Genomic DNA, 16,110 nt, shown 5'->3' with positions numbered 1-16,110 from the left:
CCAACGCCACATCCCGACGGCTTCCTGACACAGGGGGCGAGATCCGGTGCCCCCCTGCTTGTTGATATAATACATTGCAACCTGATTGTCTGTCCGAATTTGGATGATTTGGTAGGACAGCCGATCTCTCAAGGCCTTCAGTGCGTTCCAGACCGCTCGGAGCTCCAGGAGGTTGATCTGAAGATCTTGTTCCTGGAGGGACCACAGTCCCTGGGTGTGGAGCCCATCGACATGAGCTCCCCACCCCAGGCGAGATGCATCCGTCGCCAGCACCTTCGTGGGCTGCGGAATTTGGAATGGACGTCCCAGGGTCAAATTGGTCCGAATCGTCCACCAGTGCAGCGAATTGCGGCAACTGAAAGACAGGCGGATGACATCTTCTAGATTCCTGGTAGCTTGGCACCACTGGGAAGCTAGGGTCCATTGAGCAGATCTCATGTGAAGGCGAGCCATGGGAGTCACATGAACCGTGGAGGCCATATGACCCAGGAGTCTCAACATCTGCAGAGCTGTGACCTGCTGAGACGCTCTGGTCTGGGAAGCGAGGGACAGGAGATTCTGCGCCCTTGCTTCGGGAAGAAAGGCCTGAGCTGTCTGAGAATTCAGCAGAGCTCCTATGAATTCCAGAGATTGGACTGGCTGGAGATGGGACTTCGGGTAATTTATCACAAACCCCAGCAGCTCCAGAAGGTGAATAGTGCACTGCATGGACCGAAGAGCTCCTGCCTCTGAGGTGCTCTTGACCAGCCAATCGTCGAGATATGGGAACACTTGCACCCCCAGCTTGCGTAGATACGCCGCGACCACCACGAGGCACTTCGTGAACACCCGTGGGGCAGAGGCGAGCCCAAAGGGCAGCACACAATACTGAAAGTGCCGTGCGCCAAGGCGGAATCTGAGATACTGTCTGTGAGCTGGCAGTATCGGGATGTGAGTGTATGCATCCTTTAAATCCAGGGAACATAGCCAATCGTCTTTCTGAATCATTGGTAGAAGGGTGCCCAAGGAAAGCATCCTGAACTTCTCTTTGACCAGGTATTTGTTCAGGCCTCTCAGGTCTAGGATTGGGCGCATCCCCCCTGTTTTCTTTTCCACAAGGAAGTACCTGGAATAGAATCCCTGCCCTTCCTGCCCGGGTGGTACGGGCTCGACCGCATTGGCGCTGAGAAGGGCGGAGAGTTCCTCTGCAAGTACCTGCTTGTGATGGGAGCTGAAGGATTGAGCTCCCGGTGGGCAATTTGGTGGAGTGGAGGCCAAACTCAGGGCGCATCCGCACCGCACTATTTGGAGAACCCACTGGTCGGAGGTTATCAGAGGCCACCTTTGGTGAAAAACTTTCAACCTCCCCCCGAACGGTAGGTTGTCCGGTACGGACACTTTGATGGCGGCTATGTTCCCGTGGATCCAGTCAAAAGCCCGTCCCTGGCTTTTGCTGTGGAGGCGCAGGGGGCTGCTTAGGCGCACGCTGTTGACGAGAACGTACGCACTGGGACTGTCCCTGTGCCTGATGAGGCCTTCGGGCCGGCTGGGTGTACCTACGCTTATTGTAGGCGTAGGGTGCAGCCTGCCGGGACCGGGAAAAACGTCCACCTGCAGAGGTGGATGCTGAAGGTGCCCGGTGGGAGAGCTTGTCGAGGGCGGTTTCCTGCTGGTGTAGTTGGTCCACCAACTGCTCGACCTTCTCACCGAAAATATTATCCCCCCCGGCAAGGGACATCAGCCAGCCGCTGCTGGGTGCGGTTGTCCAGGTCAGAGGCACGCAGCCATGAGAATCTGCGCATCACTATACCTTGGGCCGCAGCTCGAGATGCCACATCACAGGTGTCATAAATACCCCTGGACAGGAACTTTCTGCACGCCTTCAGCTGCCTGACCACCTCCTGAAAAGGCCTGGACTGCTCCGGGGGGAGCTTGTCGACCAGGTCCGCCAGTTGCTTCACATTATTCCGCATGTGTATGCTCGTGTAGAGCTGGTAGGATTGGATGCGGGTCACGAGCATTGAAGATTGGTAGGCCTTCCTCCCAAACGAGTCCAGAGTGCGAGACTCCCACCCCGGGGGCGCCGAAGCGGTATCCCTCGAACTCCGTGCCCTCTTGAGAGCAGAGTCCACAACCGCCAAGTCATGAGGCAATTGAGGCCGCATTAACTCTGGGTCTGAGTGGATCCTGTATTGGGACTCCGCTTTCTTGGGGATGGTGGGATTAGATAAAGGTCTCAACCAGTTCCGAAGCAGAGTCTCTTTGAGGACATTGTGCAAACGTACCGTGGAGGACTCTCTAGGTGGTGATGGATAGTCGAGGACCTCGAGCATCTCGGTCCTCGGCTCATCCACAGAGACCATGGGAAAGGGAATGCAGATAGACATATCCCTGACAAAGGAGGCAAAAGAGAGACTCTCAGGTGGCGAGAGCTTCCTCTCCGGTGAAGGAGTGGGGTCGGAGGGAAGGCCCACAGACTCCTCTGAGGAGAAATATCTGGGGTCCTCCTCCTCCCCCCACGAGGCCTCTTCCTCGGTGTCGGACATGAGCTCTTGTAGCTCAGACCTCAACCGGGCCCGGCTCGACTTCGAGGCACCGAGTCCTCAGTGGCGGCGTCGAGTGGTGGACTCCCGCGCCGGCGGGGATGAAGCTCCCTCCGTCGACTCCACCTGCGTGGTGGTTGAGACCGGCGCCGCAAGCAACGTCGAAGGCCTCAGCACCGGGCTAGAGCACGCCGGCGCCTCCATCAACGGCGCCAGCACAGTCTGGCGCATCAGCCCTTCCAGGATCCCCGGAAGGATGGCTCGGAGGCACTCGTCAAGGCCCGCTGTCGAGAAAGGCGAGGGGGCCGGTGGAGGTGCCGGTGCCAGAATCTGCTCGGGTCCAGGAGATGGCACCGAAGTGCCCGTGCCCTGACGTAGCGATACCTCTACCACCGAGGGGGAATGCTCCTCCCGGCGCTGCTGCTTCCTCGGCGTCGAGTCATCTTTGGAGCCGGAGCTGGTAGCCACATGCGCCATGGGCGACCGATGACGGTGCTTTTTCCGAAGAGGAGGAGGTAGATCCCCCTCAGCCTCGAGGGATCGGGTCAGACAGGGTTCGGTCCCGATGGCCCTGGGTACAGGGAGTGACTGGGGCCGATGGCAGGGGTGAGCGGCTGCGCGGGCAATCTCCGGAAGACCGGCGGGCCAACGGAACCTGTGCTCCCGGGGTCGGTGCCATCGGTGCCGATTTTGTCGACATCGGTACCGAAGATCCGGCCATCGACACCGATGCCGTCGAAGTCGACGGGCCGGCGCAAGTTCCAAAAGGACGGTCCCGTAGAACTTGCCTCGCCACCTGTGTCCGTTTCCGTAAACCGAGACACAAGGTGCACGTCTTGGTATCGTGCTCCGGCCCGAGGCACTGGAGGCACCAAGCGTGAGTGTCGGTCTGCGAGATATGCCGGCCGCACCGACCACACTTCTTAAATCCACTCGGGACCTTCGAGGACATCGACGGAAAAATCGCGTCGGCGAAGTCAAAGTCATCGATGGTGGCGGTAAAAAGCACACCCGAAAAATAAATCGACCGCGCGGCCAAAGGCTGCAACGAGGCGCCCCCCGCTAGACGTACGAGGGGAGATTAAACAGTTTTTTTTTTTTTTTAAAAAGAAACAGAACTAAAGAAAAAACAACGAAGAGAAAAAACTCGCATCTAAAGCGCGATCCGGTTTCCGGGGCTGACAGAGAGAGAGACGAACACGGCTCTCTCCAGCGCGGAAAAGAAAAGACTGAGCGGGAACGGTCGCGCACGGGCGGGAAGACGGCCGCGCATGCGCGGTGGGCGTGCCCTGCGTGCGGGACCGCCCGCGAAGTTTTGTTCCGGTTGGTGGGGGCTGCCATGGACGTCAACCCAGTCGTGAGAACAAGCAGCCTGCTTGTCCTCTGAGAAAGAAGTGTTTCCTTAGATTACTCCTGAGCAGTGGCGTAGCTACGTGGGGCCTGAGGGGGCCGGGGCCCCTGCAGATTCACCCCAGGACCCCCCTCCCGGCGAACCCGCCCCCGCCTACCTTTACTTTTGCTGGCGGGGGATCCCACTCCCCGCCAGCCGACGTCTTCTAAGTCCTTCCTGCTCTTCAATTTGTTTGCTGACGTCCTGCACGTAATTGTACGTGCAGGACGTCAGACTCAGAGAACAGTTCTGTTCTCTGAGTCTGACGTCCTGCACGTACAACGTGCAGGACGTCAGCAAACAAATTGAAGAGCAGGAAGCGACTAAGAAGACGTCGGCTGGCGGGGAGTGGGATCCCCCGCCAGCAAAAGTAAAGGTAGGCTGCGGCGGCGGGTTCGTGGCGGCAGTGGGGGGGCGGCGCCGGGGGGAGGGCTAAAATGTGCCCCCTCCCCCCGGGCTCTGGACCCCTCCCCCACGGAAGGCTGGCTACGCCCCTGCTCCTGAGCCTACACCCGTTCACCTGCATTACTATGCCCTCTCATTACAGAGTTTCTCAACTGAAAGAGGCCTCCCTCCTGTGCATCATGTCTTCCTTCTCCTGCCTTTCTTCCAAAGTATACATATACCAGTGGCGTAGCTACTATGAGGCCACGGGGGCCTGGGCCCCCATAGATTTGGCCCTGGACCCCCCTGCCGATGACCCTCTCAACCCACCCTCTCGCCGCCAACCCACCGTTGCTGTCTGCTACTTTTGCTGGCAGGGGACCCCAACCGAAGTCTTCTTCCTTCGTTTTGTTTCCGAGTCTGACGTCCTGCACGTACAAGATTCAGGATGTCAGACTCACAGAAACAGAACGAAGCCCTGCAGATCGCAAGGCTTTGTTCTGTTTCTGTGAGTCTGACATCGTGCACGTACAAAATGAAGGAAGAAGACTTTGGCTGGCGGGGGTTGGGGTCCCCCGCCAGCCAAGGTAGCAGATGGCGACGGTGGGTTGACGGCGGGAGGGGGGGGGGGGGGGGGGTTGAGAGGGTCATCGTCGGCGGGGGAGGGGGGGATCAAAAGTTGTTGTTGGTGGTGCTGGCGGCAGCAGGGGTTGTAAGCAATGGCGGCTGGAGGGGGTCGGTGGAGCCGGAGGGGGGGGGGGGGGGGGGCTAAACTGTGCCCCCTCACCTCGGGCTCTGGACCCCCCCTCCTGCCGAAGTCTGGCTATGCCCCTGACATATACTGAGATCTGTTCCTATAATCTTTACAATGAAGACCACTAACCAGTTTAGTAGCCACCCTCTGGAATGACTCCATCCTACTTTTTTTTTTTTTTTTGAAGGGGTGGCATCCAGAACTGTACAAAGTACTACAAATGAGATCTTAACAGAGGCTTATACTAAAGTGCTATCACCTCCTTCTTCTTGCTAGCCATTCCTCTCCCTGGTCAAACAAGTATTCTTCTAGCTTTTGCCATCACATTTTCTATCTTTTTGACCAAATCAAGATCACAAGATATGATCATCACCAAGTTCTGCTCTTTTCATGCAAATAAGTACTCCCCCCGATACCGTATTGCTCCCTTGAGTTTTTGAAGCCCATATGCATGGCCCTACATTTCTTTATAATTCTTAGCTGCCAAATTCACGACCATTTTTCAAGTTATCTACACCTGCCAAGGGGTCTACACTATTCCAGATTTTGGTATTATCCACAAGGAGACAAACCTTACCAGACAACTCTTCTGCAATGTCACCTCAAAAATGTAAAACAGAACTAGATCAAGAACTGTGGAGACACCCTTACACTCACAGTAAATGCCATTTAACATCAAACATTTTTGCCTCCCACTTAACCAATATGTAATCCATACCGAGGGTGCTTAATTTAGAATTCAACTATGGAGAAATGTGTCAAACATTTTCCTGAAATCTAAGTATACCATATCCAGTGGTCTCCCTCGATCCAAGTTAAATGTGGACTAGAGAAAATGTTTGAAAGATGCGTGAGTAGTTAAGATGGACATCAGATACCAACTTAAGCAGGAACTTAGAATAAAATCCCATCCATGTGCATCTCCTTCCTGTCTTCCCTCCCCGCCATCCATGCCCAGCATGTCTATTCTCTCCCCTGCCCTCCCCTCCCATGTCCAGCGATTCTCCTCTATCCCCTGTCCTCCATGTCCAGCGATTCTCCTCTCTCCCCTGCCCTCCCCTTACATCCATATCCAGTGAATCTCTCTTCGCTGACCTCCCCTCTCATCCATGTCCAGTATGTCTCCTCTCTCCCCTGCCCTCCCCTCTCATCCATGTGCGATTCTCCTCTGCCCCGTCCTCCCCTGCCATCCATATCCAGCGAATCTCTCTCCCCTGCCCTCCCCTCTCATCCATGTCCAGTTGTTCTCCTTTGCCCCCTGTTCTCCCCTGCCATCCATGCATGCAGTGCCTCCACTTCCTTTCATTAAACTGTTAATTTACCCTTGCAATTACTTTCCCCCTTCATCAATTTTGAAAACCCTCCTACCAATGCAAAATAAAAATAACATCATCCGTTGCTCACTGTGTCCCTCAGAAGTGATGGGAAGTATATTACCTGTGAAGATCAAAGGCACGCACAGTCCCATCTAATGAGGCACTGACCACCACAAAACCACTGGAGGTGAAGGTTACTGCAGTGACACTGCTTGTATGCTCTGTGAAGGTTACGAAGCAAAACCCACTGCTGGCATTCCAGACTTTCACCTGGGGCAGATAAGATAAAAAAGATTCAGAATATAAATCACCTGTATATTACATATGTTTCCTGTTTGTAATATCTGGCTAATATTACTGCATATGTATGCACCAAGCAACAAACACCTAGCAAAGGATGCAGTTTTGGAACTCTGCGTGTAACCAGGTATGCGGTCTTCTCTTCATTCTGCTAAACAAAACGTAGTGGTTAGAGCAGTAGACTGAGAAACAAGTTCAAATCCTGACACTCTTTGCAATTCAGGCCAAGTTACTTCATTCTCCTCTGCATCTGGTCCAAAGCGTATATATCAATTCCTTCATTCAGATTTAATACTACATTTTACAAAGCCCACTTTGTAAGCTCACCTGGGCAGGGAAACAACTTGTGCATCTGACTGAGCTCAATGTGAATTACAGATTTGGAAAAAAAAAGGCAAGCCATTAAATCTAAAATGCTAATCCTACAGTAATGCAGTATCAAACTGAGCAACAAAGATCTGTTCCATAACTGGGTCTGAATTCAGACCAATATGAATCTACCCAGTTACTCTCTTCTATCACTGACTTTAACATAGACTGTTCTATAAATTTTCCTATAAATGGGATGTTAGGTACCGGCTGGTAACTTTCAAGGGTTAAGGGTGCTCTTCTTTAGCAAAGGATGCACCACTGCCCTTTTTAATGCTGTTGGTAGTTGCCCATTAGAAAGAGAGGAGCTCATGATTTTTATGGCCCCTTCTATGAGGTCCCTGCTTGCCTGCTGCACTACCCTTGGTGGCAGTGGTCAAGGGAGCATGTAGTTGGTTGAAAGTTTCTTAGGATTGTGTCAAAGCCCTCCTCTGTTATTGGATTAAGAGAGTCCCATATGTCTGGGTTGAGGAGGTGTCAACTTTGTACACTTCTGGTTAAATGACAGGAAATTGGGTAAGACGGCATGTAAATCACTGCAGTTCAATTCTGACTGGGCAGGCTGATTCTGTTATAGAGCTTGCAGCAGGCTGTTTACTATGCTGAACAGGTGCTTAGTTGAATCAGTAACCTGTTCAATGCACTGAGAGAAATATTAGGTTGTTTTTTGTTTTTCTTGGGGGATGCTGGCATCAAAGATCACTGCACTGGTGGAGGCTGAGTGGGCCTGAGGTTGTGCCGCTGACAGCACAAGCACCCTCGATGCTTCAGTGGTGTGCCCCTACACCAGCTCCTCTCTTAGCATGTTCTGGAACCGCTCACTGAATGCGGGCATCAGCAAAAGGTGTGGGTGCCAGGAGAGAGGCAGCATGAGAAGGCATTGGTGCCAAACTGGTAGCGGATTCCTGGCGGCTCGACTTGTGCACTGGCACCTGTTTCAAAGAGAGGGATCACTCCTCCCAGTGCTTCTCTGGTATCGGGGATCCGATGCCCCAGTGCTCCTGGCACCATGTGTTGAGGAAGACTAGTGTTTAAGCTTCTTAGGCTTCCCATGATGCAAACAGTCCTGGGTTCCCCGCTGCTGACGAGGACACCACCGAACCCATGTCCCCTCATGTTGGCGTTCCCTTTCCCTTTACATATGAGTAGAACTTTCATTCAAAAATTTTAAAGCAGGGCTTAAGGCCTGGCTTTTTGCACAAGCATTTGGTCCCAGGGAGTAGCCACTAAGCTGACCGTCACTGTCCTGTACACTATTATCCATTCTCTCCAATCCTTCCCTCCCCTCCAGGTCTTATACTATTTCCATTTTATCTTTACTCCTTTAGCATGATGTGTGTGTGTTAATTTCTTTCCTGTCAACATATTGTAGTTCTTTTCCTTTTCTGTGCTTTTTGATTTTGTACACCGCTGTGATCTGCAAGTTAGGTATAGCAAACCTCAATAAACTATAAACTATGCACATCCTTGGTGTCAGGTCCAATGCTGACCAGTCCCGGGGCCTGTTATCAATGCCCAATGATGACAGGTGGGGACCTCCTCGATGCCGGTGCGTTCCCAGTGGATGCAGAAGTCTGAGCAGCCATGGAAGTCAAAGCTGCCGGTGCCAAAGTTGATGCATCAGCCTTCAAGGAGACAAAAAGCTGCTGAGTTCTCACCTGCATTTACAAACAGAGAACAAGCAGAGGAGTCATGGTCAGGTCCAAGGCACCCAATGCACCAAGAGTACAGGTTCGTGACAGAAATCGCCCAAATGCACTGGGCTCACCTCTTGAAGCCACTGGGGGTTCTTCTGAGACATCAAAAAAAAGAATCGCGGACTCCTCAATCTTGAACTGACAAAAAGGGGCAGTGTTCAAACTGAGGCAGTGGCTGCGGCCTAAATCGCACAGCCACACCCAAAGAAAACAAAGAAAACTTGAAAAGCTGAAAAATTCTAATAAAATAAGAGGGTTTGAGGGAAAAGTACACTAAAGAAAAATACTTGGGAAAAAAAAAAAAAACCTGCACGGGAAAGCACACGAAAGTCTTAAATGCAGGAGAGAACACGAAAGCATGTCCCCTCAGCTCCATGGAAAAACAAACACTGAAGTACTCAAGCTCCTGCATCAGGCGGGAAGGCACCTGTGCTTCTACAGTACTTGCTAGTCAGCGTCTTAACCAGGTTCTGATGGATAAGGTCACCCAGATGTGAGAATGTGAAGACCTTCTTGTCCTCAGACTTTTTGCTATTGGGAAAAATATATTCAACTTTGAATTTACTACACGTATTGTAAGGGGGGTCTTCTGATGAAGCTATGGGTTGCCAACAGGAAAGCCTGTTCCATTCACAGGGATCCAGCTCAGTTCAAAAGCTTAATTCAAACTCAGTTCAAAAGCTCAGTGTGGGGTTCCCTTCTTCTCTTTCCAAGAGGGGCCCCTGAAAAGGGCTCATTACCAGTTCTCCCCCTTTTCTTCGTCCCAGACAGTTCAGACAATTCAACTCAGAAAGTTTACCAAGGAAAAAAAAAACAATGATCAAATCACCTTTCCTTCTCCAGTGCACTTCAGGTGCCCTGCAACAATCAGGCACGCAGTTCACTTCCCACTTCACAGCAACAAAACTTCTATGGCCTTCCTCACTGCCTTTAAGTGCTGAAAAGGTCTGGATTTGTATTTTCCCAATCCATAGTTGCTTGCTCCTCTAGGTTAGGAATTTCTGGAGACAGAAATACTCCATGGATTCCCTTTCCTCTTAGGTATTCTCCTCTCCCTGGCTTCTGGGAGCTTTCAAGAAATCCGCCCTGCTCTCTTCACAGCTGGGTGGAATTAAATATTGCTTTCGTAGCCACAGGAATTGGGCTTCTTCTCTTCTGTTCTTCCTACTGGTGAATGGGGTAAATGGCCCACCTTTCCCTGAGCTACTTCCCCTCCTGTCAGTGCTAAAATCCCTTCCGGGTTTTCAGGCCTGCGCTTCTCTTTCAGTCTCCCAAGGGATTCTGGGTATTGTAGTTATGGGGGGGTTGCTGCTTCTCTCTAAGGTCACGGTTACCAGCCCTATCACAGTATTTTAGGAGTTGAGGTGGACAGTCAGCTTACCATGATCGATTGGGTAAATAAAGTGGTTAAAAGCTCCTTTTTTCTACTGAGGAAATTAAACAGCTATTCGAAGAAATTTCGAGTTGCCTTGCTTCAGACTAGTAGTACAATCATTGTTGCTTTCTAAGTTAGATTATTGCAACATTGTTTATGTAGGTTGCACAAATGTCTTCAAAAAGCTTCAGACAGTTCAAAATTTAACGATCAGGGTTATTTTCTCTCTAAGCCGGGATGAATCAATAACTCCATATTTTTATAAACTTCACTGGCTACCTGTAGTGGCGAGGTCCCATTTTAAATTAAACTCAATAGTTTTTTGGTCCCTTTATGGTGACATTCCATTATATTTGGTCAGGGACAGAGTGTTTTAAAATTTCCCTATGTTGGCTCAGTTAATTCTCTTAGATAGCTCTCTAGGTCTTTATTTTATAAAGCTGCTTCAGTTTGGAATTCTCTTCCTATTGCAATTCGCACTTTAAGGAACTATTTAAGATTTAGAAAACAGCTAAAAAAAATTTAATTTAAGAATTACGTCGGTTGACATATATTTTTATCTGTGAAGTAAAATTATGTAATTCTCAGATTAGTATTTTGGCTTCTCTGTCATCGTGATCCACATGGAATTGTATAGGTTTTGGTGGAATATAAACCCAGTAACATAGTAGACGACGGCAGAAAAAGACCTGCACGGTCCATCCAGTCTGCCCAACAAGATAACTCATATGTTCTACTTTTTGTGTATACTCTACTTTGATTTGTACCTGTGCTCTTCAGGGCACAGACCGTATAAGTCTGCCCAGCACTATCCCCACCTCCCAATCACCAGCCCCACCTCCCACCACCGGCTCTGGCACAGACCGTACAAGTCTGCCCAGCACTATCCCTGCCTCCCACCACCAGCTCTGGCACAGACAGTATAAGTCTGCCCAGCACTATCCCCGCCTCCCAACCACCAGCCCCGCCTCCCGATCTCGACTAAGCTCCTGAGGATCCATTCCTTCTGCACAGGATTCCTTTATGCTTATCCCACGCATGTTTGAATTCCGTTACCGTTTTCATTTCCACCACCTCCCACGGGAGGGCATTCCACTCTCTCCGTGAAAAAATACTTCCAACATTTTTCTTGAGTCTGCCATCTCCTATGTAATAAAATTATAATATATATATATATATATATATATATATCTAAATAACATAAATATGTAATATAAAGATAATAATGTAAACTGGTCCTCCTTAAAGCTACAAATATGATTCCATTCCTTGAACGCCATGCTTACAGCCTTAGAATAAGACATACAGAATAACCAAGAGAAGCGACGAGCAGCTGCAGCAGAAATAATCAATGAGCAGCGGACACAAACCAGTCGACTAAAATCATTTTATTCAAACAGTTATCATTATCCGCAGTGGCAAAATGCAAAGCTATTCTGCTTATCACCTATTCAACTGCCCAACACCTATTCAACTGCCCAACATGCTTCAGTGATTACCACCTGCACCAGTAAGAAGGAAAACATATAGCCACCTAAAAGAGGGGACAAAAAAAAAAATATGATTAAAAGGCCTTCTTTTTTAAGACGTGTTTTGAAGGTGTTTTGAGCGTTTTTAAATCGTGATAACCTCGGCTGAGGTCACACTGCCAATCATAAGGCCCAGGCAGGAAAATGCCACTTTAAACCTGCAGAATCATGCTCAAATATACACTGATTTTATGCTGTCTTCAGTCTGAGATGCATCATTTTAAGATAAAAATGCTGCATTTTTTATTTACGCTAAAGCTATTTCAAGTATTTGAGCAGTTTCTACTTTCACTTTGTTTCTACAACTCTGCTGAGGAATTTAAAGGAGCAGAGATTTGCTTCTTACATGTCTTCAGCTGTCCTAAAATTGCCAACATAGAGACCTGTACCATTTGGTCTTTTCAAGGTTTAAGACAGACTGATATATTAATAAGTATATACGCTTTCCTCTTACTTGCTTTTTGTGATGTTGTGGTTGTGCCCCCGATATGGAAGTCAGCACTATATGACCCTATGAAAGGTTAATGTGCTGTGCTATTGCTTTTGATATAATGTAGCTGAACATTGCGAGGGTTTTTTTTTTTGTATTTTTGGTAAGACTGGTACTAATTGGTCCATTTAATTTGACCTGTACTTTGGCACAAGTGCTATTTGAGCCATATATAGAGGTCAGGATTATCCCCTTCCATCCATAGCACATCACTTAAATTTATGTGCCAACTGCACGTGCAAATTTACAGAATACTGCCATTCCCTAGGCTAACTGTATGCTTACCCAAATAAATGGCAGTATCATCCCTCATCGGTATTCTGTAATTACATATTCAAATTGCATGGTGCTTAACTGTTAGAGGGGGTTCACAGGAGAACAGCATGCCACAGGTGGTACTGACATTCAAGTGAGCAACTTATAGAGTACTATTAGTTGCGCATTTTAATGTTATATTTAGGTGCATACATTTATGCAAGCCATAGAACTGTTGTAAATGTTTGCACCTACATTTCAGCACACAAATGCCAGGGTACGTTAATGTTCTATAAGGACACTTGTACATGTAAGGCTCACTTCCCGTATTATTAGCATGTCTAAATGGAGGCATCCTTTTATGGCATAAGTTTTATGCCACTTATGAGCACCTCTGCTTTATTTTTATGAATGAAATTAATCCTAGCCTTATCTTTCTATATTCTATTGAGATTCTTGAGTGGTGAACTCAAAGTGGTAAGCTCAATATAGTTAACCATATTAGTTCTTTCACTTGTCTTGCAATGTTTTGTATGAATTATTTTCTGAAATTAGAGTCTATATGCATTTCATTTAAACATGCATGTTTGTTTACGTTTTAATTTCCATTATTACTATTTATGTGTTTCTTCACACATGTTTCTCATCCTGATTATAAATAGTTTTTAACCTGCCCCTAAATGCAGGCAGTGAACACTGAAACATATTGGGCTATTGAATGTGTAATAAGCAAGACTTCTCTGCATTTTACCACTGTGAATAATGGTCACTATTTAAATAAAGTGATTTTAGTAGACTAGTTTGCGTCTGCTGCTTATTGCTACAGTACATTTCAGCAGCAGATGCTCGTCACTTCTCTTGATGATTTTATATTTAAAGAAAAAGAAAGCAGTACACATTTTTTAGAATGAATGAATCATGCACTCTGACTCACCTTCCCATCATCTCCTCCAGTCACTAAGTGCTGTCCATCTGGGGAATATGCTAGTGACGCCATATTGTTAAAATGGCCCTGCTGTTTCAGCACATAGGACTCACTCTGCCATTCCCACACCAGCAACAGGCCTGGACCTGAAAGAGTACACAAATGCACAGCAGCTGACATATTATTTTGTCATTTAAAAGCAACGCAAGGCAAGGCACTTCTCAACAGATTACACAGATTCAGTGACTGCCTATCACACCTTATGACACAAACTCAAATGTGAAAATAACACAGCACAAGCTCAGGGATTTCACAACTCACTGCATCTGAGTGGTGGTTTTGCCACATGGGCACACTACACAAACAATGCGGTGGTCTCATCATACAGACTCGCAGCATAGAATCACTCATGGCCTCACCATGCAGACTCATGGCACAAATTCACTAGTAGCCCAGTACACAACACAAGCTTAGCTACTGTCTTGACACATGGTTTCATAGCAGACACCCTGGCAGCACACAGCTCTCCTCTTATCCTGCTTTTAATGCACACCTGAGCATCCAAAGGCAATCCAGTCTCCAGTACCGTTAATGGCAATAGAAGCAATGGACTGGTCAGAAATACTGTTCAGGAAAGAGAGAAATAAAAAAAAATGTTAAAGGAAATGTTTTTCACCCAGTCCACCCCCTCACACCACTGCCTGTCTTCTTCTTCGTTCCAAAAAGGGTAGCGCTCTCTCTCATCCTTCTCCCTTAAAGAATGTATTCCATTACCCCTCTCTGCAAAGCTGCAGCCCTTCCTTTCCTTCCTTCCAATATCTGATGAAGTTATATGGATATACATAATGAAGGGAACAGCATATGTAATACACACATCTAGAGAAGATTTAAACAAGCTTAAAAAAGGGCATGGCAGAAGTAACACTACTGAGGGAGTTTTGCAGGTGGTGCAGAGGGTATGGTGGTAAAACATCCCATAGACTTTCACAAAGGTGTAATTGAGAAAGTAGTACAAATAATACACCTGAGAGAGTGGATGAGGTTGAAGTCTGGCAGCTCATGCAGGTGGAAGATCCCAGAAGCGAATCCAGTAACCAGAAGGTGAATTTTCTTGTGGTAGGCAACTGCTGTCACGTTATTAAAATCTCCCTCTTTGTTAAAGAAATACCTGTATGAGACAAGTTTCAGGGGCAGAAAGGAATAAAAAGTTCAGGTAAAACAGGAAAAAAAAAGCCAGTCTCACTCCCCTCTCTATCCTAAGTATTGATATACTGTGGCTCACAGGTCTATGCCAAAAGAGCTAATGTCCTGTCTTCTTAATAATCAAAAAACCACAGCATTTCAGTGCCCAATCTACTGAAATCTCAGGGCCACGGTCTCATCAATACTCACTTGATTACATTTATTTAATTCACTGTTCTGACTATGCAAAAATGGTCAAGGTAGGTTATAATAAAAATATCCAAAAAATACTGAACCATGTAGGAAAAACTGGTAACCCAGAGTTTGAAAGTGGGACAAATCAGACAGGAGTTCCAAAGGAATAAGCTCCATTCCCCCAGTCCCCCCAAAATGGCCCAGTGCATTTCTATGAGAAGGATTTCCAGCTTCTGTAGCATGAAAAGTTGTACACTGCGTCTCCCTGTTCTCTACTAATTACACCCCCAACCTGTCCCCATCCCCAAGTACTACCCCCCAACTGCCCCATCACCACAAAAAAAATGCTCCAACCCCAAAAACTGCCCTACCGTCAAAATATATCCACCATCCCACAATCTGCTCTACCTCAAACCACTGAAACAGCCCTAAGAACTAAGGAATCCCTCCATCGGGGGCAACACTTCTGAACACCTGACTGCACCCATGTTTATCTGATTATGACTCATACAACTCCCAGGGCTGCAGAACCCCTGCGACCAAGGCAACAACGTAGACCACAGGACAGACGTAGATCTAAATCTGCTTAGTCAACTAACGATCCTCGGGATGTCTCCCGTGGGATGTCTCCCTCAGATTCCAACGTCCAACACAACTCAACAACTAACTGTGAGTAAATTATCTATATTTAATCAATATATCCATACAAACCACTACATAGGACTCAGAGCCACTACTGATCTCAACTGACCTAAGCCATGCCGAAAATACATAAAACACACAAGACTCCATCCCAAAGAACTAAGCCCTACCGCACAACTATCAAATGCTGCCTACCAGCAGCCCAAAACGAATTGACACCACAATGAACACCGTCAAATTGCTCATAACAATCTACTCCTTATCCCTGATCCACCAAACACTAATTAACCCACTCGCAGAAATCAACATCATACCCACACTACATAACCATTAAAGATTGACCAGATACACCACACCACACCCCACCAAACCAACAACAACCAAAACAAAGGAAGAACACAAACATACAGACAACACCAACACAAGGGAAAGAAAAGTCCTAAAAAACCCCATGCTACAACGACAACTAACAAAACTCAACAACAACACCGAACACAGTTGACCCTTACCAAAAAATTATAGTGGGTTACATCAACGCCAGATCCTTAGTAAATAAAGCAACAATAATAACAGACGGGATCATGTCAGAAAACCTCGATTAACTTTTCATAAATAAAACCTGGATCCATGACCAAAAGGACCCCATAATTCTAGACCTATGCCACCCAGGATACAAAATCACTCACTGGACCAGAAAAGAGAGGCGGAGGCATAGCCCTAATCCATCGACCCCATTTCACCACCGTAACTGCTGCCGAGTCTATAACACCCTAACTTGAAATCGA

The 16,110-nt window shown here is 47.7% G+C and overlaps 1 protein-coding gene across 1 annotated transcript in view; it reads right to left on the bottom strand.

The window, feature by feature from the left end:
* The window catches only part of PWP2 (PWP2 small subunit processome component), a 308,991-nt gene that overhangs the window by 197,090 nt on the left and 95,791 nt on the right, over positions 1–16,110 (bottom strand). Inside the window, exons 8-11 of the mRNA XM_030203767.1 lie at positions 14,331–14,474; positions 13,860–13,930; positions 13,316–13,452; positions 6,488–6,636 (exon numbers count right to left, since the gene is read on the bottom strand). Of these exons, the coding sequence (XP_030059627.1) occupies positions 6,488–6,636; positions 13,316–13,452; positions 13,860–13,930; positions 14,331–14,474 (501 nt within the window). The remainder of the gene's footprint in view (positions 1–6,487; positions 6,637–13,315; positions 13,453–13,859; positions 13,931–14,330; positions 14,475–16,110) is intronic.

Source organism: Microcaecilia unicolor, chromosome 5 (assembly GCF_901765095.1).
Source record: "Microcaecilia unicolor chromosome 5, aMicUni1.1, whole genome shotgun sequence".
Taxonomy (NCBI): Eukaryota; Metazoa; Chordata; class Amphibia; order Gymnophiona; family Siphonopidae; genus Microcaecilia; species Microcaecilia unicolor.
Note: the sequence above shows the minus strand (reverse complement) of the source record. Positions and strands in the feature narration are given on the sequence as shown.